General features: G+C 52.7%; 1 protein-coding gene across 4 annotated transcripts in view; it reads left to right on the top strand.

Annotated features, from left to right (window-relative positions):
* Window positions 1–316: 316 nt before the first annotated feature.
* LOC122391403 (zinc finger CW-type PWWP domain protein 1-like) overlaps window positions 317–20056 on the top strand; it is a 49897-nt gene continuing 30157 nt past the window's right edge. Inside the window, exons 1-8 of one of the 4 annotated variants that reach the window (XM_043385260.1) lie at window positions 317–455; window positions 818–986; window positions 1314–1732; window positions 2721–2890; window positions 10054–10118; window positions 17510–17654; window positions 18411–18607; window positions 19187–19303. In XM_043385260.1, coding sequence (XP_043241195.1) covers window positions 894–986; window positions 1314–1732; window positions 2721–2890; window positions 10054–10118; window positions 17510–17654; window positions 18411–18607; window positions 19187–19303 — 1206 coding nt within the window. In that variant the 5' untranslated portion in view covers window positions 317–455; window positions 818–893. Of the gene's footprint in view, window positions 456–520; window positions 987–1313; window positions 1733–2720; window positions 2891–10053; window positions 10119–17509; window positions 17655–18410; window positions 18608–19186; window positions 19304–20056 lie in introns of those variants that run through there. The other 3 variants (XM_043385258.1, XM_043385259.1, XM_043385257.1) reach the window with 3 other exon arrangements.

The raw sequence follows: 20056 nt of genomic DNA, 5'->3' as shown, positions 1-20056 counted from the left end.
CGACCTGCGACATCACCTCCGGGCTCGGCTCCGACATCGAGAGACGGAAGAGAGCAGGGTCCAGGCTCAGGGTACGAGTGCGTACGAATGTACCCAATGGCAGCATTCCCTGCGACTGCGCAGTTCTACCACCAATAACGAAACGTTTCATATACTCCTTTTATCCATTATTTCGGCCAGTTTTATTTATCATTTTGGAAGTATGAGACGTTAATTATATTTTGTATCCAGTATATCTTTGAAATAGAAGCTTGAAAATGCCTGCCAAAATAGGTTTGACATTGTTTGGATGTTATTGAAAACTGCTTAGCAATTTACTTATGAGAATTGGAAGTTGTCAAAGGAATAAAGAAAATGAAAAAAGCTCATTTGATGACATTTGTCGATAATTTGAACCTGAAAATCATTCGATTATCTATTCAGATATTAACACAACATTAATATAATGTTCAAATGTAAGTGAACATGTGATTTTACTTCAATTATTTTCAAGTGAAATAGTGCTTGAGAGTGCCAGCAGAACACAGCAGAAGGCGGCTGGTTCAAAATAAAACAAGTTGAGCGCAAACTTGTGCGCGAAATTTGATATAAGTCCCTGCTCGTGTTACTGTTTTAAACTATTATTTAGCACATAACAGGATGTATAAAGCAACCAACGTAATATTGATGTTAAAATGGCCTTGGTTATATTTGTCTCATTTGTGAGACGATCTACCATTGCATGCGTTTGTTAGTTTTTATTTGAGAATCCCTAATCATAATTGCCGCAAACTGGGACAGGGTGAGGTAAGGGCATATCTGATCTGATTAATTTTAGTGTTAGCTGGCATCTGCTTTCTCCGACTTATTGCTACGTGTGAAGATTGAAGTTTCATTTATCTCATTGTTGAGACATGTCCCAGCCTCAAGGGAAAAAGAAAGGCTTCATCGCACCATTTCAGTCCGCGGTGCCTTCTCAAGATGACGAACAGAGGGAACCGGTTTCGGTGAGTCGGAGTTCGAAAAAATGCCCAGATTAAAATATGAAATATTAACAACAGTGCCAGCGCTACTGCCGACGCAGTCCCGGACACTCAACTCTTTTCCAGTTGACACCGTTACAACTAAAAGGACTGACTGGGCTCGAAACCGTGTCAAAAGCACTTCAGTTATCTTAATGTCAGGTCTGAAATGTAAAATAGCTCGTGTCTCGCTCCATGAAGTGTTGTCCGACTTTAGCTAGTATCAACGTTGTAGCAGCTAGTATTATGTCTGACACAATTGTTTTAAGTTCAGCTGTAATTTGAGTCCTTTTTCTCTCTGACTATCCCCAGGCTCCTGTTCTTCCTGAGGAGAGAGCTGCAGCGGTCGTCTCACCTGCCACTGCAAGTAAGAAGACTAAAAAGAAAAAGCGTCAAATAACGTCAAATGAAGACAGAGACGTTGCATCACACATCTCCCGGAAACCCACCGACGAAGAGATCGAAAACAACAATAACTGCCCTGACCTCGCAGAACGGACGGAACTACCCTCGGCAGGCCTGCTGTTCAACACCAACGAGGAACCGAAGCTGGCGAAAAAGGCAAAGCTTTGTCCGCCGCTGGCTGCTGGTGACGGTGCCGGGTCGGAGGACGAGGACGGCGTCGCTGCCGGCTCGGCGGCGTCCGGCGGCGCAGACGGCTCGGACGGTGACGAGGCGTGCGCGCCGGCCGCCGAACCGGCGCTGCCCATCGGCTCGGCGCTCACGGCCAGGTGAGAGTGCCCGTCCGCTCGGCAAGGAGCCGTCCGCTAACTGCGCAGAAGCCGAGCCCACGTGCGTGGACGGCGCGGAACGGGACAGTATAAGGAGTGCTCCTGTCAGTATGATTCTGGTGGGGTTACAAGCGATGTGGTTGCCCGGGATGTTAGAGGTTTTGAGGGATGCTTACGTAAAGTGGCGTGGCATGCTAATTGTGCTCCACTGATATTCCAGAGTCCCGACAACATCGAATCATGTATTTGTGTGGCAGTGTATGTTTATTATTACAACCGCCTCCTCATGCGTCTTTATATCGCCTTTGGACATTATGCCAGCATAATATCCTAGCGTAATAATCTTCTCACGGCCGAGCTTTCTTCGAAAGTCTTATTACCTCAGCCTGTGCACCACGGCCGTCGTTTTTTTTTTTTTTTTGGCTCGTCACGTACTGCGCAGCACAACAATAATCGCTGTATCGGTCTGGTCACGCCTGACCAAGGCCCTAAAACATACGCCTGACTGACGTCAGCTGACGAGAACGTCCAGCCCGGGGCGCTCCCTTGATCATTTCCTCTTACGGTCTCGCCTTCACCTTCGACATTTTGCGTTGTAGTACCATTTGACCTTTTCGTTCATACGCATCGCCCGGCCACTACCACTACGACTGGCCCTGTCGGTGCCGTGTAGTGTCCGTCCACGTTCTTCTCTCTTGTAAGCTCCAGCTCCTAGCCGTGCCAACGTTCCTTCTCACCATTTTCTGCCCAAGTTTCTGTCGCCTTTGACCGTCCGCCTAATCCTCTTAACGCACCTCTCAGGTGTGCCTGTGACCTGTGTTGTGTCTACGCTCATTCCGTACGAGTTCTTTGTCTTTTGGATGACTGTGGTTCCGTCACTTTTGATTGTTCCTCGTTCCTTCCGACTTTGTCGCCGTCCCTCCTGACCGTATTTCCATCGTTTTGACCGTATCTGTCCCTGCTCTGACACTTCCCGCCGTCGCCGCAGCGCTCCGGCCGAGCAGACTCCTCCGGACGCGACGGTCACCTCGCTCCGCTCGCCGCCGGCCGTGTTCAAACGGCCGAACCCGGGCACCACGGCGCTCACTTCGGACCCGGAGACGGGCCCGCCGCCGGTCAAGCGGCGCCTCTACACCGGCAAACGCCGCCACGAGCGAGGTAGGTACGAACCAAAGGAGACAGATGGGCGGGCTGCACATGGGAAACGGGGTGCGGTGGGTCGCACTTGTTTGGTGGGTCGACTGGAACGGTACGGGGGGCGGGAGGGGGTGGGGGCGTGTTTATCATTTTCTAGCCGGCTTACCATGGGATGGTCAGTTATTTACTGATTGTGGGTCATGGTCGTCGCTGGGTCGCCCGACTGGTTACGTCAGTTTCGTGGTCAGCGCTCCGTTGTTGAGCATCGGATTGCTTCCTGGGATTGCTTCCTGAGACTGCTGACATCAGTAGGTTACACATGCCTTCTTTATTCATGTGACCGCGACGTTATTCTCTGTCGGGCCTCGGTGACATCTTCACTCTGTCCGCGGTGAGATTCACCGTCCGCCCGCGTTGAAGTTATCCGTCGGACCGCGGCGATACCAGTACCCGCGGCGGTCCGGCCGCGTTGAGTCTGGCCGACACAAGGCGCCGGCCGCGGCGTGCGTGGGTTGCCGTTCGGTGGCGCAGCATCGATCGCCGAGTGCGCGGCACGGTGGACCCGGCCGGCCGGCCGGCGGTGGCGGGACCGCCCCCTCCCCGCCGCGCCGGCCCCGCACAGCTGAGAGTCGGCCCGGCCCGCCGGACGCCACTCAGGGAACCGGAATGGGGATGGGGGGGGAGGCGCGGATCCAGATCAGACTCATGAGAGAGTGGGAGGGAGTTGAGGATCGTCAGACGGACCACCGTCGGTTCGCGGCTGTGATAGCGTGGAATCCGCAATCGCTACTGCCGTGTTAATGGCACGTCGCTACGAAGGTTCATTGGGTATTTTCTATGTGCAGCGTGCATGCAGAGATAAACATGATAAACATCAGCTGGTTCTGCTTTCCGAGAATTTCATGAAAATTCCAAAGATGACTACGATTCATCGGTGAATATGTTTACCGCCAGCGAGTGCGGTGCAACCGCTGTTGTGGGTGGATACATCCGCTATTTATAGAGCCTTTTATTCGCTGCGAGTCGAGCAACCAAAAGGTTCTTTAGGATTAATTCCCATTCAGAGATATTTTTCGCTCGTGAGTTGAAAGTCGGACGCCTTTCCTGAAAGTCCAAGCCGCCTAGACCGAGACCCTGTGACGAACTCGGCTCCACTTCCTCGTGCCTGGGTAGACAGTAGGCACGGACACCCGGAAGTATACCATCAGATCTGAGAACGAGCGTAATGAAAACAATCTCCCGTCATCTCCGCCCGTCGAGCGGACTGGTTCGGCAAAGTTCGCTCTGCCGACTAGCTGGACGGAATCCCTGGGGCGACGCCGCGTCGGGGTGCGCCTGAGAAAGTCTCACATTGTGCGAGTGTTACTCGGAACGGAATATGCTGCCTCTAGTCTCGGTGCAACTGCTGGCGCCGCAGAGTTCGCACTCACTCTGTATCTCTCACTCCTCTATCCCTCTGCGTCCTCTGTCCCTCTTTCCCACCTCTTCCCTTCCTCCCTCCCTCTCTCTCTGTTTTTCTTCCTCTCTCTCTCTCTCTCTCTCTCTCTCTCTCTCTCTCTCTCTCTCTCTCTCTCTCTCTCTCTCTCTCTCTCTCTCTCTCTCTCTTCCTCCCCTCTCTCTTCCCTGATCAAATCTGACATGTTTTTGGTAAGTTATGTCACGATACGTATTAGCCATTCATGAATGTGTGCCGAGTGCCAAGTGTCACTGTTGTTGCATGTCACTTTCCGGAGACAATGCTAAATAATTTTCATACTAAATAATTGTGACAGCTCCATCGCCTCCATATTTCGTGCTGCATATTGTCCTGAGCTGCTCGCACGGCGTTGGGCTGCTTCCTCAACATCGGATTTGCCGCTGCAGCTGAGAGCGGCCAATCTGACGTCTCTGGCCGGCTGCCAAGCAGCTGACCCATACTCAGCGCTCACCGACAAATTGATCGGGAATTGCGACTGGCTTGGAAGAGGTCACACCCCACAGGGACGTTGATTGTCGATCACGAATGGTAAATAAGGCTACTGGCTAGTTGTGCGGATAGATTGTAATCTTCGGTCGTGCTCAGCCGCTTATATCGGTCGTGCTCAGCCGCTTATATTCCGTCTCCTTCGCCCCGGTCAATGTGGATACTTTATGTGCATTTTTCTTTGCCGTCCGCCGCCTTCGCCCGTCCCCCGGTGCGCCATGGGCCGGCCGAGATCGGCACGACTGCAGAGCCGCCATGGCGCCCCTCACGGCCGACGCTGCCACAGCCGTGCCATCGTCAGCTGCTGCTCCACGCGTCACGGCACGTGCTGCCGGCCGGCCGGACGGTCCGACCGCCTCATCCGCTGCCGTCGGTACGGTCCGTACTCCGTCCGTCCGTCCGGGTCCGTCCGCGGGCGGGCCGAACCCGGCGGCCGGCCGCCCGGTTGGATCAAGGTCACGGCGCACGCAGCCGGCGGCGGCCGGGCCTCCTGCGGCCTGCCTCAATCGGCGCTCAGCCGCCGACCTACGCGCGGCTGTACGCGGCCGTGGGAGGGACGGATGGCGAATGGGCCGCTATTTGTACCCATAACATCGACATTTACAAAGGAAATGCTCGCTCACCCAGTGCGGAATAGAGCCCTTGTTATGACCTCGACGGAGAGGCGATATGTGGGTTTATCGCTCTGTTCTCGCCGTTAGCGCTCTCTTGCGCCTAAAATTAGCACATACGGCGCTAAGTGCTACCGAGAGACGTCTGTCGGCACCCGAGTGCCCTCCCCGTGTTTTCGTCCGGGTCAGTAGTTACTCGGCCTCGGTCACGGTGGCGTTCATGGCACATTGGGCGGTTGTTGTCCCGCCGGCTGACGGCCGCGGCAGCTCACCGCCGTGTTTGCGTTGGCAGGGGGCGCCGCGCCGCAGTCTGCAGCGGCCGCGGGGCCTCGCGGGGAGCGCCTCTCCCGCGGCGGAGAGGTGCAGTGCCCACTTTAGCCGGCGCCCCGCCCCCTGTTTAGATTCCGAGCGCCGAGCGGCCCCCGCCGAGCGTGTCGGCGTGCATCGATAGTCGGCTGCAAGGTGGAATGGTAAACAAGGCCCGTGTCACTCCGCCGCCGGTAAACGCTAAAACTTCCGCTGAACCGGCGAAGGAGGCTAAACAATGCGCTGCTGGCTTCTTACTCAGAGCTGTGTTGTATATTTTGGATGTTACCTACTAGTCTATTATTTACCAGTCATATCCAGGCCAGCCGCCCATAATCCGCTCCAGGCTGGTGCAAGATAAGAAAGAATGACCTATACATAGGGCAACGCATCCAGAAATAGCGCGTTGCTGGGAGGGAGCACCTGAACTTGACTGCTGCCATCGAGCACTCCGCAAAATCCATACAGAGATCATGCCCAAGCCGAGTTCATAAGGCTCACAAAAGGGGACCCGCCGGCCCTGACCGGGAGACCCTCTGTGTATGTATTCAGAGATCGAGTCGAACTGGGCCATGCATACACGGTCAGCAATAGGGAAGACCGACCCAAATAGATCGTGGGATCATCTAATAACGAAGACCGGCACTGACGCGCCCCAGCTGTTACAGCCCACTGACACACTGCTAGACTTCTGTTTGTTTGCTGGGATTTAGGGGCGCGTCGAAACTACCGACTCCAGAGTAAGCACTAGGTGTTTTTCTCAGTCTGTTGAGCCAACCAGTTTCCCCGGCTTACGTCCAATTACAGAGCTGCAGTCGCCCCTCCGCCGTCCGTAGAAGAAATGCTGTAACCTCTGGCACGCCTCGACCTCGGTCAAACTCGCTGTGACAGTGCGGCGGATAGTGGAGTAGGTGACCCTGAAAGCCGGGCCCTCCGCAGGCCTGCGGCTGTGGGAACGGCAGGGGTCTGGTAGTTATAGTGCGGGAGTTTGGAATGCTGAGGGACTGGGAGGGTAAGATATGGTGTGCTGTGCTGGTATCGGGGATTCTCCTGAATTCGAACGCTATCTTTGGCTTGGGCGAAGTGATTGAAAGGGCTATGGTGGTGAGTTTTGCTCGGAACGCTTCATCGCCAGTGTGCGACGGTCTTGCAATTGTTTCGTGCAAGCCATTGCATGAAACTAAAGCTCCTACTGACGATAGCTCCTGCTGATACGTTTGTTTGAGTCCTCTTTCGCGTTTCTACATTTATAAATGCGTCCGCTCTGACGGTTATTTGGTGAATGATATGGGAAATTACCTCCACCAAAGTTATGTACAAAGGGAAACCCTGTCTAGAGAGAGCGCATCTGCATGTGACGAATGCCCTGTGACGACATGGTAAGATGAAGCTCCGGCCACCCGGCAGCACAGCTCCCACTGCTGGCAGCTGTAGCGAAAGTGGCGAGTCAGCAGTGGCTGCGCCGCGTCTGGCACCCACCAGAGCCGTGTGACGCTTCCGGTCTCATTTTTTTCTACGCGTGGCCATTGGCCTCGCTTCCATTAGCGACGGACGAGCGGCGCTGTGCTGTACCGACCGGGAAAGTCGTGTGCTTTGCCCGATCCTTACAAGTTCAATCGCCATAGATGCTGGGGGACCCAGCCCGCCAGCCGATTGTCGAATCAGCCCAATACTCTCTCTTATTATTTCAATATCCCTCCTCTCATCCTACCGTCCTGGCTTTGTGTACATACATAGAACGAATAGAACGAAATAGAATGAATAGAATAGAATGAATAGAACGAAAGGGAAGAATCCAAGAAAACCAGGTAATGCTGAGCCTAAACATTAGCCCTATGGGAGTTGCATGGAAAAATGGGACCAGAAGTCGGCAGTGCCTCCCCCCTTAAACCGGCACCGCCTGGGCTATTTCCGTACCCACGACAGCCTGGGGGGGGGGGGTCGGATCCGACCCCCCCTGTTATCTCGAGAACCAATGGTCGTATCGAGCCCCGCGAGGCGGCGTTCGAAAGGGCTCTACGAGACCTTCCCAAAGCACTCTTAAGATTTTAAGATTGAGGTCAACTTTCGGGTCAAGGTCAGGTCAAAGGTCAAATTCAGGGGTTTTGCATGAATCGGCTACGGACAGCGGAATCGATAGCTGCTGCTCGAAACTCACCAAAAATGACCTCAAAGGCCTAGTGAAGGTACCATGTGCGTATTGGGGTCATACTAGGTACAGATCAAGGTCAGGTCAGGTCACGAAAGGTCACGGTTTTCACTTTCTGCTACATGGGCGTGCGACACATGTTTTATGGCTTATTTTTCACGCCGAATCCCATGGTAATGGTTATATGTGACCCCAAGTCACTGTGCTGGTGATAAGTGTGCATTGAAAGCATAAAAAATCGTTTATTCTATACATAACTAAACGAGGGCTAAGAAAAAAAGGTCAATTTTTCAACTTTTTATTTTTGACACAAAAATACACTGTTCTAGACGAGCTTTGTCCCAGGAATCTAGTGGTGCCATTTGTTTTCACATGCGATGTTCAGAAGTGCCTCTAATTCACGAAAATGCTTATGACGTCACCATGCCCTATTCATGTTGGAGCTATTTTTTACAATTTGGGGGTCAAAAATCAAGATAGAAAGTTGAAATTTGGGACATCAAATGTTCTAATAGAGCTCTACAACATATATTCCGGTTTTTTGGAAATTCCCAAAATTTTGGATTTTATTAGCTGTTTTCCAAAAAAATATAGTTTTTTGAATTTTTAGGGGTGAAAAACGCATTTTATGGAAAATCCGAGATAGCCATTTTAAAGAACTCGTTGAGCTGCGTCTTTTGATGTCCTTAATTTACAATTTGTTTCAAACCCTGATTTTTGGCGATTTTTTGAACATTTACCACTTTTTGACTAAAAACGCCATGTAGTTACATCACTAAAATCGATATATCTCAAAAAATTTTGAAAATAATTTTTTTCTTAAAAATTGCACAGGAGACGTCAAATTGATGGGGGAGAAGGTATGCCAAGTTTCAAGTAGATAGCGAAAGTGGTTCATGAGTTATTCAAGAAAAACGGAGGGGGGGGGGTCGGATCCGACCCCCCCCCCCCCAGGCGGTCGCGGGTTAATGAAAGGTGTTCCGCCGCCACTGCACTGGACGGAAGATATATCCGAGCCGAACCGCGTTAGGCGAACGACACCATCGATGTCTCTCCCGCACCGACTGGCAGGCCAGGCGACTAATGTCTTGACTGTTGTCAGGTGTGTGTGAGGGTGGGGGTTGTATCCGAGCTTGCGCACGCCACAGTTGCGTCACATTTGGCTCAGTGTCGCCGCTTGGTGCGCAGTGCGTGTGCCCGACGATCCGCGCGGCGGACACCTCACCTCGCCCGACGACTGACACTGAGACCGGCGCAGCGCCGTGTCGTAATAGCCGGGCGCCGACGGAGCCGGGCACTAGGTGTGAACGCACGGTGTGCCGGGAAACTGGAGACCGGATAAAAACGGGAGTGACTGAATTCCGGATTGGATGAACTTTTCGTATGGTTTGCAAGAAGGTTTCGGGGCAGGTGTCAAAGAGTAAGAGCCAAGAGTAGGTAGATACAAGTACAGACACCGTACACATGTGCCTTGTGGTCTACTTTGAGGCTGCTTTTATTCTCCAGCAGCATGTTAGAGCGCTCCTGCAACGTCTATTCACATTCCGTAGCCAATTACCGGTCATGCAAAGCGAACTCCCCACCCGTGGTTCCAATTGGCCCGCGGCTGCGGCAGCTGTGATCACTGCCGTGTGCACTGTGCAGTATCTTCTACCCAGCACCCAGTACCCGCCGCCCCCGGCCGCGTGTAATGCCGTGCGCCGGCCGCCGCATACGTCACGCCAGTCGGGGCGCGCGGCTCGGCTCCACAGCGGATAACGCTGCCCGAACTGGGTCAGCCGACGCGCCGTTTGGGCGCCGGCACCACTGGCAGCACGCTCATGGCGGGCTACAAAGCGTAGACCGTGTTGATGACTCCGGCTCATGGGCCGTGCCCGTATAATGCACAGAGGCTATGGCCGTAGCCCCACCTGTGGTTGGCAGTTTTGTGAGATCCCAGCTGTGACTGTGACGCTACTGTGACCCCAGCTGTACCTAGTTACAGCTGGTGTGACTGTGATAATACGAGCACATGTGACTGTGACCCTCGTCTGGCTACTGTTGACTGTGACCATGTTTGTGACATGTGTGACTGTCTGGCAGTAACTGTCTACCGCCACTTGTCCATCTACCGCCGACGTTCTGTAACCTTGCGTCATCTGGGCCTCGTTCACAGGATCCAGCTCTGCGGGCGCCGACCGCTCGCGCACAAAGGCCGCTGCCACCCGCCAGGACCAGAAGGTATGTGTGTGTGTGAGCGGCCTCCGAGGCCAGCCGCGAGGCCGTGCCGTGTGTGCGTGTGCGTGCTGAGGCGTGCCGGCCTCAGTGGAGCTGACAGCCGGCATTACACCGTGCCAAGTTCGCAGGCCGCTCTGACCTGACCGATCGGGGTCGTGCCGATTGTCTCGTTAGGTGACTCATGTCGGCACGGCCACGGCCGGCTGCCCAAAATAACAGACATCGATTAAAACGCCGCTCACCACATCAGACAACAAAGCCACGTTCACGTGGCAGCAGTAGCCGTTTTCACGACGGCCATCTGGTACACATCTGGTGCAGATTAGGTGCAGATTTGGTCAAATTAGGTTCAGTATGTCTCTTAGTAGCTATCAGCTAGGGTTGCACTAATTGCTTATATGCCTGCTTTGTCATATTAACAGAGAGCATCATCGATTAAAAAACTGAAATAAATTTATAAAATAAAGATATTTGCAGTAAAAGAGATTAGGTGCAGATTTGGTCAAATTAGGTGCATTCGCCGGATAGCCCGTCGTCAAAACGGCTATTATCACGAGGCGCTGCCGAACCAGCAGCTCCACAGCTCCACAGCTCCACAGCCGGGTCCGACACGGCGTAATCGCCCCAACAGCTGACTGTGCCCGTCGTGTGCACCGCCCAGCCGCGGGGACGGCTGTGTGCTACGTCACGTGCGGCTCGGCTGTGGCCCTCCCTGCAATGTCAGCGCTGTCCGTCCCTCCGTCCCGCTGACGTCATTATGACGTCACGAGCGGTGCAAACAGCACGGTCCCCTGCCCGCGGTGTCGTATATCGTATTCCCTTCGGTTGAACGCGCCGTCCTACCGCCCTGTGGCAGTCAAGCAAGGGCGGGTTGAATGAAGATTTGAGGGCCATTGAACGTTCTACAACCGTCGCTAGGTGTTGGGCTCGCCCAAAGCCACCCGACCCAACTGCAGGCTGAGGTATTCTCTGAGTAATATCTTCGGCTCCCCAGTGCTAAACCTAGTTCATCTCGTCGCAGTTGCAGTTGTCTGTGCCGAGGCAGTCACTGGTCGGAGCTTATCTCTCCTCTCCGCGACGAACTTCATGCATGCCGGCTTATCTTGGCTGTGCTGCATCTCAGCCTCTGTCTCTGCTGAGTCTCAGCTCCCGTCTCTCTCGCCCAGCTCAGCCCCTCTCGATACGAAGCCCGCCGGTCGCCCGGCCCGGCTCGGTGCGATAGTCGCCGCTGGGCCGAGCCGTCTGTTGTTTGCCCGCCGTCCGTCACCGCCCACGGTGTGCCGACCTGCGTCCTACCAGCCGGTCCCGACACCGACACGGGTCTGTTTTCGGCCGGCAGCAGTCACCGGCGGCTTGTTCTGAGGTGTGGGCGGGATTGTCGGTAATGCAAGGCTGCGTGCATCCTCACAGCTTGGTCCTTGAAAGCTGGTTCTGGAAGCAAGCACTGGGGAACTTTGTGGAGTGGAGCTTTTTGGACTGCTCCACTACCAGTCGGCCCTGTGACCGAACTTCGAGTTCAATGCAGAGCTGGTGACTAAGGTGCTGAAAACAGCCCTTTGTTCAGCTCCTTGCACTTATGCGTGGTTCACACCGGATCCGTAATGACCGTTACGTTCCGTAATGAATACGGTGGCGATTAAAAAATATCTCGAAAGTGGAGGGCACAATGCAACGCGCATGCGTAGTTCGATTTTTTGACGCCGTAACGCCGTAATGGTTACGGATTCGGTGTGCACCGGGAATTGCCATCGCTGAGCGTCACCGTTCGAATCAAGTGCACCAAAACTCTATTAAGTTTATAGGCAAGCGGAAAATGGACTAAAGCCAGGAGCTGTTTTTAATATCAGAGCGTCAGAATTTGACTTGTTTTACTCTCTTCCTTTTAATTTGTTCATTACACTCTGACATAGCGGTCTGCAGTGGTATCGAGTTATATCAATGTTAATTAAACGCCGGTGGGCAGAACACTGGACGGATATTCTTGCATTATTTCTTGCATTACAAGCGGGCATGTCTATTCCCGTCAACGCTGAAGTTTATTTTTTACATTATTTGCTATTGCTATTCGTGGGTGATGGGAATACCAACGGACGCCAGAATCTGTGTTGTATACCATTTGCCGTATTGGCTTGCCAAGAGTCAATGTGGATTCAAACGTCTGCAAATATGTACAAGTCCAAGTATCAAATTTAGCAAGTAGCAGGGGCAATATGGCCGGTGAAGTTTACTCAGAACTCCATGAAACTCAAAACTCAGAGCTCCACATACAAGATACAAAGTAAGCCGTGAGCGTTACACGCTGAGGGCATGCTCACAAGAAATAATAATCATTGGCAGGTTGATTCGAGCTAAGGTAAAAGTCCAAAGGGTCCGCACGTGCGCACGAGCAGACCGCTGCCCTCGTCAACATTTGGAAGCTTCATAACTGCTCGGCGATACCTTGGCTTAACCTACCAAAGATGCAATCCCCAGCAATCAGAACATGTCATTAAAAAGGGGTAAGCACGCGCACGTGTGCAGACTAATACGCTCGCTGACCTGTGAAGTCTACTTATATGCATGATGTTATTCAGCATACTTAATATAAGCTCTATCGGCCCAACCGATCTGTGGTTATGGAAAAAGGGTGCGCACGTGCGCACGTGCTAGCCTATACCATCGCTGACCAGTACAATCTGCAGGTCAGCATGGTGTCATTCGGCATTTAATATGAGCGTTATCGGCCCAGCGGATCCAAAAATATGAAAAAGGGGTACGCACGTGCGCACGTGCAAATCAATGTCTTTGCCAGCCCGTGCAATCTACTTATAAACATGGTGCTATTCAGCATACAAAATATGAGAGCTATTAGCCGATCCACTGATATGAAAAAGGGGTACGCACGTGCGCACGTGCAAATCAATGCCTTTGCCAACCCGTGCAATCTGCTTATAAACATGGTGCTATTCAGCATACAACATATGAGCGCTAACGGCCCAGCCGATCCACAGATATGAAAAAGGGGTACGCACGTGCGCACGTGCAAATCAATATCTTTGCCAGCCCGTGCAATATGCTTAAAAACATAGTGCTTTTCACCATACTTAATATGAGCGCTATCGGACCAGCGGATCCCCACATACTAAAAAGGGGTCCGCACGTGCGCACGTGCATACTAATGTCTTTGCCAACCTATGCAATATTCATATTTACATGGTGTCCTCTAGCATACAAAATATGAGCGCTATCGGCCCAGCAGATCCCGAGATATTAAAAAGGGGTGTGCACGTGCGCACGCGCTGAAGCCAGAATTCAAAACCGTTCAAAGGTCACCGAATGTGTAGTGTGTACCCAGCCAAAACAACAAACAAATTTTGAGCTGTATCGCTTCAGCCGTTCCCGAGTTCTGAAATGACGAGCTCTTCTGGAACCTCTCACGTCGCACGTGGCACGCGCTCTAACAGGCACTCATGAGTTTTATAGATAGCACAGTTCCATGAAGAAAGGATACATCCCCTCTCCAAAGAAGACCGCTCATCAAACAGTCAAACCGTTTTGGAGATACATGTCAACAAAAGTCATTACGGCGGCCGGTCGGGCCGAAAAGTTCAATTTTCCCAACTTCTGTTACGTTCCGTAACGAGTACGGTGGACGCTGCCAGTTTACGGCGGCTGGTTGCCACATTTCAACTTCGTCTAGAAAAGTCACAATGCTTGGGGAATCTAGAGAAATATCTAGCTCATTACGGCCGTAACGGTTACGGCGTCATTACGGATCCGGTGTGAACCACGCATTAGTAGATTGACGGCGACTCTCGGCGAATGCACTCATGAACGGTGAGCTGTGAGTTAAGCAGCAATCAACCGCAGCAATCGCTGCATATGGGGGCCATTCGGCCTTGTTTCCACAGGCTGCAGCTAGTAGAACCGAGCATATCTAGTTCTAAGTAAAGTGGTCACTGGGCTAAAGGGGATACAGTAGGCCCCGATAAATCTCCTGCTGTTCAGCACAATTACAGGGCATTGTAGTAGGAGTGTAACGGCTAAGGGGCACTGCACGAAATGCCGACGGAGTTTATCACAGTCTAAAGGAATTAAACCAGTTTTGCAGGGAATATCGCAGCATCTGGCAGGCCTGTCATTTGTTGCATGCTATGCACTGCGGTGAGTTTTTTCTTTGTGTTCTACGATGTTTGTCTGACCCACTTTTTAGTAAAACAATAGCATTTGGCGTGTTTTTAACAATCGAAATTACGTTTCAAAAATAGACCGTTTACGTCAAAGCGACATTTCAAGCTTTCCGCGGCGCGGCGGTATAACTACTTAGCATAACCTTGGAGCGTAACGTGTGATCTTGTATGGTGCTTACCTAAGTCCCATCCATCGTTATAGTGTGAAATACAATTACCTATCCCCATGCACAGTTACGCCCACAGTGCACACACCCACAAGCGTGCGCACGCACACACTGGTGCGCTTGGCTGCGCACTGGCAGGTGTGCACACTGCATAGTGCACACACGCAATCACGCACGTTTGGTTAGGGTGCCGCGTTACCCGCACACGGACAGGAGTCAGTAACCGGTGACCACTGCAGTAACCGAGGACATCATGTAGCCCTGCTCATCGTGACATGTGGCCCCCGGTGCAGCCGTGTCTCTGCTCCCGATATATAAAGGTCCGATGTTGACTGCCGCCGTGGAGCGGCCATGTATCTTTGAACGTGTCCCGGCGGACGGCGGCCGCCTCCAGTCCCCCAAAGTGGCCCCTCTGCAGCTGCTGCAGGGAACGCTCCAATCCCCGATAACCGTGCGGCCAGGAAGCGCTGCCGATCGGACCGGACGGGGCTGCAGCTCCATGAACATCAGTGTCTGACGGTCCCCTGCCGCTGGCCTGCCGTTAGTCCAGCGATCGTCTGACGCCGGTCCGCCGGTCGTTCGACCGTGGCGTGCACGGCATTGGTTCGTTGCATCATGCACGTCTGTGTGAGTGGCGTCACGCCATCCGGTCGCCACTGGCAGGGCTTCAGTTTCTGTCCCGTTGACCCACTGGCTCCGCTCGTCCAGCGCGTGTGGCCGCGGCCGGTCACCGCCCCCCGCCCCCGCCCCCGCCCCCGCCCTCGCCCCGCGGCGGTCGTTGCCCCCGGCTGCCGCCCAACCCACCCCGCGCCCGCGGCGCTCCGTGCCCAGGGATTGTTATTTGGGATGACATGTCACTATCACTGGCGCAGGATATGGGATATGGGCGGTGACGCTGTGGGTTGTTGTGACGTTTGGTGAGGAGTTTGTACAGGCGACGATTTATGGTGAAACGCGGAAATGCTGAGGGATGGCGTTGCTTTGAGAGCAAGAGTACGATCATCCTGCTTTTTATCGTCGAGATTTCCTTGAAAGTTTCCATTTTCTCCTTTTTAAGAAGCATGTTCATGCAGCGCATTTCTATGCTGTCACTTTTGATGCATCGCGGAGTTACCACTCATGTGTTTTCAATGGTAACTCATGACTTACCACTCATGCGGAATCCATGTGTTAACCCTTTGCCTGCAGCTCGCATGCTGACGCTATTTATATTTTAGGACGCTGCGCTTACCCCGTATTCAGACCTGTTTGGACGGCTCACAGTTCATGGCCATCGCAATATGTTGAAACGGAACTTTGGCCGACTCTGGCTTCCTTTTTAACTTGCCGTGGCCTCATGCTTGTTTTGAACACGAATGCAATGACGCTCCCTCTTAGATCGCACACGCTATTATGCTACTGAGGAATAATATGCAGGCCCGTCATGCCTGTCAATTTACCAGTTTTCCTCGCCGGATAACAGGCTGACGACATAACGAGTTCCAGCGGCGCTGCTCGTTCCCCGAGTTTCAGCCTTCCAGATAGCCTTCTCTCCCTGCGTCGCACAGATCCAACGTGAATCTATCGGCAACGTGATGTCCAACGTGGACTGTTCGCATATCTATCGGCACCGAATGCTTTTAGTTTATACTATTGTAAACGGTACCGACGGCACTGGGCGTGTGCGATGGCGGTGCAACGCCCTCTAGCCCGCGAGTTGCTGGGGGGGGGCGTTAAACGCCCCCACTTTTTTCGCCGGGCCATAGCATAAAAACGGCGCGCCGCAGGCGCGCCAAATTTTGGGTACCTGTAGGGAATTGATTGAACTTTATTGTGACAAAGTTTCAAAAAAAATCGGTCGGAAAATTTTTGAGATATCGAGGTTTCAGTGACGTCATGATTTCTGAGTTTTCGACCAAAAACGGCATATGTTCAAAAAATCATATAAAATCACAGAATAGACATACAGACATGCCGTAAACGCCATTAGACTGCCAATACCATGATCAATCAAATGGCTATCTTCGATTATTGATTATCGTTCCATATTTTCCATAATCTTGAACTGAATCTTGGCAATTTTTCGTGACTACTTCACGACCATGATACATGCATTTCTTAAATTGAACTTTTTGAGCCAAACACGTACACATATGATAAAATGAATGTCACCATCGTGTTCTACGCCCCAAATTACCTGTAAATCATGTGTCACAGGCCGCGAATATCAGTTTTGATTTTCGGGGATATGTGCCTACCCGGTTGACCTGACCTTGACCCTGAACTATGCTTGACTGACCCCTACATGGAGCTGACACTCTTGTAGGCCTTATATGATGGATTGTGCACCGTTTTGACAGAGTTTATGACGAGAGGCGCCCATTGCGAAGTCCTGAAGTCCATGCTACTGAAAGCCCGATTTCAGGTGTTTGACCTGACCTTGACCCGACCTGTGACCTCAAAATTCAACTTTTAAGTACTCATCTGAAGCGTCTCGTCGCGCTCTTTCGTTTGCCGCCTCGTGCGTTTCGCTGCGCCTATTGGTTCTCGAGTTATCAGCTGGGGGCGTTTAACGCCCCCCCCCCCCAGCAAACGGTGGGTGGCGAAATACCCCAGCAACTCACGGGCTAGACCGCTCTTTTTGTTCTATCCGCCTGTTTACTTGAGCCAAATGCCCGCGGTTTTGCGGTGATGTTCGTTTCGCGGGTCAAAGCTGCTGCGTTAGCTCTTTAGTGACGTTGCTGATAATGTTTCAGTTGTTATGTATAGAAAACAATGATTCGCCTATATGTCGTTCAGATTTAACGGCCGTTGTCGTAACGTGTTTTGAATACCTACCCATAACTTAGCGGCACCAGCTGACGTTTGTCTATTGTAAAGAAGCAGTATATGAAAGCACAGCTGCATCATTTTCTCTGTCACTTTGTCTGTTGATTGTTACCCTTACGTTCATCCAGGTGCCGGCAATGCGTCGAGTGGCGAAGACGTAAACTTGCATCAATTGTTCCCGACATGCCTCGCCCCGTGTGCAACCGGTGTCCACTCAGTCACGCCTCCCCTCCCCGGTGCCTCCCTGCAGACCCGGCTGCTGGCTCTGCAGGCTCGGCGCACGTGCGGTACGTGGGTGCAATGCTCGCACATCGACTGCGGCAAGTGGCGCTACTTGGCTGATGTGCAGGACCCGTGTCAGCTGCCGCAGGTCTGGCACTGCACCATGAACAACGGTAAGCGGGCATGGCCAGTGTGCTGTGCTGACAGAACCATGAACACTGGTAAGAACATGACTGCTACGCCGGCCGAGGGCGGAACCACGAGGCACGAACGACGTAATTAGCACGGCGAGTAACCGCTGTTCAAATGAGGGCGGCACCGTGAACTAGAGATGTCAATCGGATACCGACTTTTTGGTATACCGATACCAAACCGATACCAACTTGGTATTTGGTATTTCAATCGTAATGTGTTTGGTATTTTGTTGGTATCATAAACCCTCACTAATGTATAAGATGCTAAGAAATCGGTATAAAGTTGGTATTTCCCGCATTTTCCCAAGTTGGTTTGGTTTCGGTATTTTCCCGTGGTTTTGGTTGGTATTTGCCATTTGGTTTGGTATCGGTATTCCGATTTTCCGTAATGGACATCACTACCGTGAACCGTGAACGGAGTGGACGGGCGATGGGTCACGCTGACCGGCCGAGAGTACAGGGTCATGCATCGTTGTAGAAATAACCGCAGCGATTGAAAAGGATAATGTATCTCACTACTATGTTTATTATCTGCCTACCAAACTGCTGAACACAGACATCTCAGCCTTGTGGGCGGTGTAACACTGCCACTCCCCGTCCGCAGCTACCTGGTACACCTGGCGTAACACCGCCGTTCCCTGTTCAAATATACCCACTAGGCACTACGGCTGGTATAACGCTGCCGCTCACTGTCCACTGATAGCCAGTACGAACACTCCTGTTCTCTGTTCACAGATAGCCAGTACGGCTGGTGCTCGGCTCCCCAGGAGCACATCCCCAACTCGGCGTTCCCTCGCCTAGTGGCCGTCCGCTACACGGTCGGCTCGGTGGTCTGGGCGCGCCTGGCCGGCTTCCCCTGGTGGCCGGCCATCGTCGACGATGACCCCGACACGGAGGACTTCTTCTGGCTGGACGGATTCTCAGAGACGCCGGTCAGTGGTCGGAGGAGGGACTGAGGGCGGCAGGTGATACGATAAGAACTGTCAGTTCTGAGCCCGGTGTGGGGTGGCGGTGTGCTCGTCACAGGCTGCTGACTTTCACACGCACCGCTTCCGACGACACGGCGCCTGCCGCCGCGCCTGGGGGGTGGGGAGGGGTAGAGGGAGGGTGTCATGATTGCGGGGTGTCGCACAGGTTTTACGTGACGGGAGCATAGTCACTGGCTTGGCTGAGGACTGAGGAGCATGTGGGGAGGATCAAGAGTGATGAGAATATCAAACATGCAACGGTATGTGAGATGTCGCTTAGTATGTGTGATGGCGAAGCCTCCCTCCATTGCCTTCCTTCCTCTCCTCTTTTCCTTCCTTTTATCTCTGCCTCCTTCCCTCCTCCTCTTTCGCTCCCGATCTCCCTCCCTCTCCTCCCATTTCTTTCTGCCCGTCACCGCCGCCGAGCTGCGTGATATCCGATCTGAGCGCCGCGATAAGGCACGACATCCGAGCCGCTAGCCGACAGACCTCATGTGGGTCACCTCTACCCCCGTACTAACCGCCCTCCCCCTCCACTCTCAGACCCACTACCACGTGGCGTTCCTGGACTCTGCCTCCCAGCCGGTGACCCGAGCCTGGGTCACCCCCAGTCAGGTGAAGAAGTTCGAGACGGGCGACCAGCCCACCACGCGCGGAAAGGTCAGTGGCGGGGCCGACGGATTCCGAGACGGTTAGGCTGGTCAGATAAGGTGGTGGCAAGTGAAGCAAATGTGGCTGTGCCTGCATTGCGCATGTCCGTCGATAGAATGCACAAGTGGCTATAAATACATAAACAGGATTGGGTAGGATCTGCCGGGAGCTAAGCAGAGTGAGATCGATTCAGGGTTGCAATTGTGCGGGGCCTTTCGGTCGATTTAGTCCTGCGTGGGATGCAGCCGTCTGCGTGACGCCTTCAGGATCGCCGCTGCAGTGTCGTCTATCTGTGCTCATCTATGTGTCTGTCGGTCAGTCTGCTTGTCCGTCTGTCAGTCTGGCTGGCTGGCTGTGTTCGGCCAGAGTCGTACCGTTAGTCCAGTCCGTCGTTTTGTGATGAACAGTCATGGGACACATTAGCCGTTTTCACGACGGGCTTATCCTGGCGAATGCACATATTTTGACCAAATCTGTACCAAATCTCTATTACAGCAAATATCTTAAAATTTTCAAATACATTTGTCTAATCATGCTCCGTAAAACGCATTGTTGCAGAAACGTTGTCCTCAATTTCGGTGCATGGTCAAAATTGGTCATCCTTATTTGGCAATTGAGCACTGCCTCGCACACGCTCGAACGAATTCCAGGAAGCCCGTCAGAACCAGTCATTGTATCGACGACCTTCAACATCCGCGACAATATATAGAGACGGGCACACCACTTTAGAAAAAAAATCGCATAAAATCTCTGACCCCCTGC

The sequence above is a fragment of the Amphibalanus amphitrite genome, unplaced genomic scaffold (assembly GCF_019059575.1).
Source record: "Amphibalanus amphitrite isolate SeventyFive unplaced genomic scaffold, NRLGWU_Aamphi_draft 000436F_arrow, whole genome shotgun sequence".
In the NCBI taxonomy this organism is placed as follows: Eukaryota; Metazoa; Arthropoda; class Thecostraca; order Balanomorpha; family Balanidae; genus Amphibalanus; species Amphibalanus amphitrite.
This window is presented reverse-complemented; position numbering and strand designations above follow the sequence as displayed.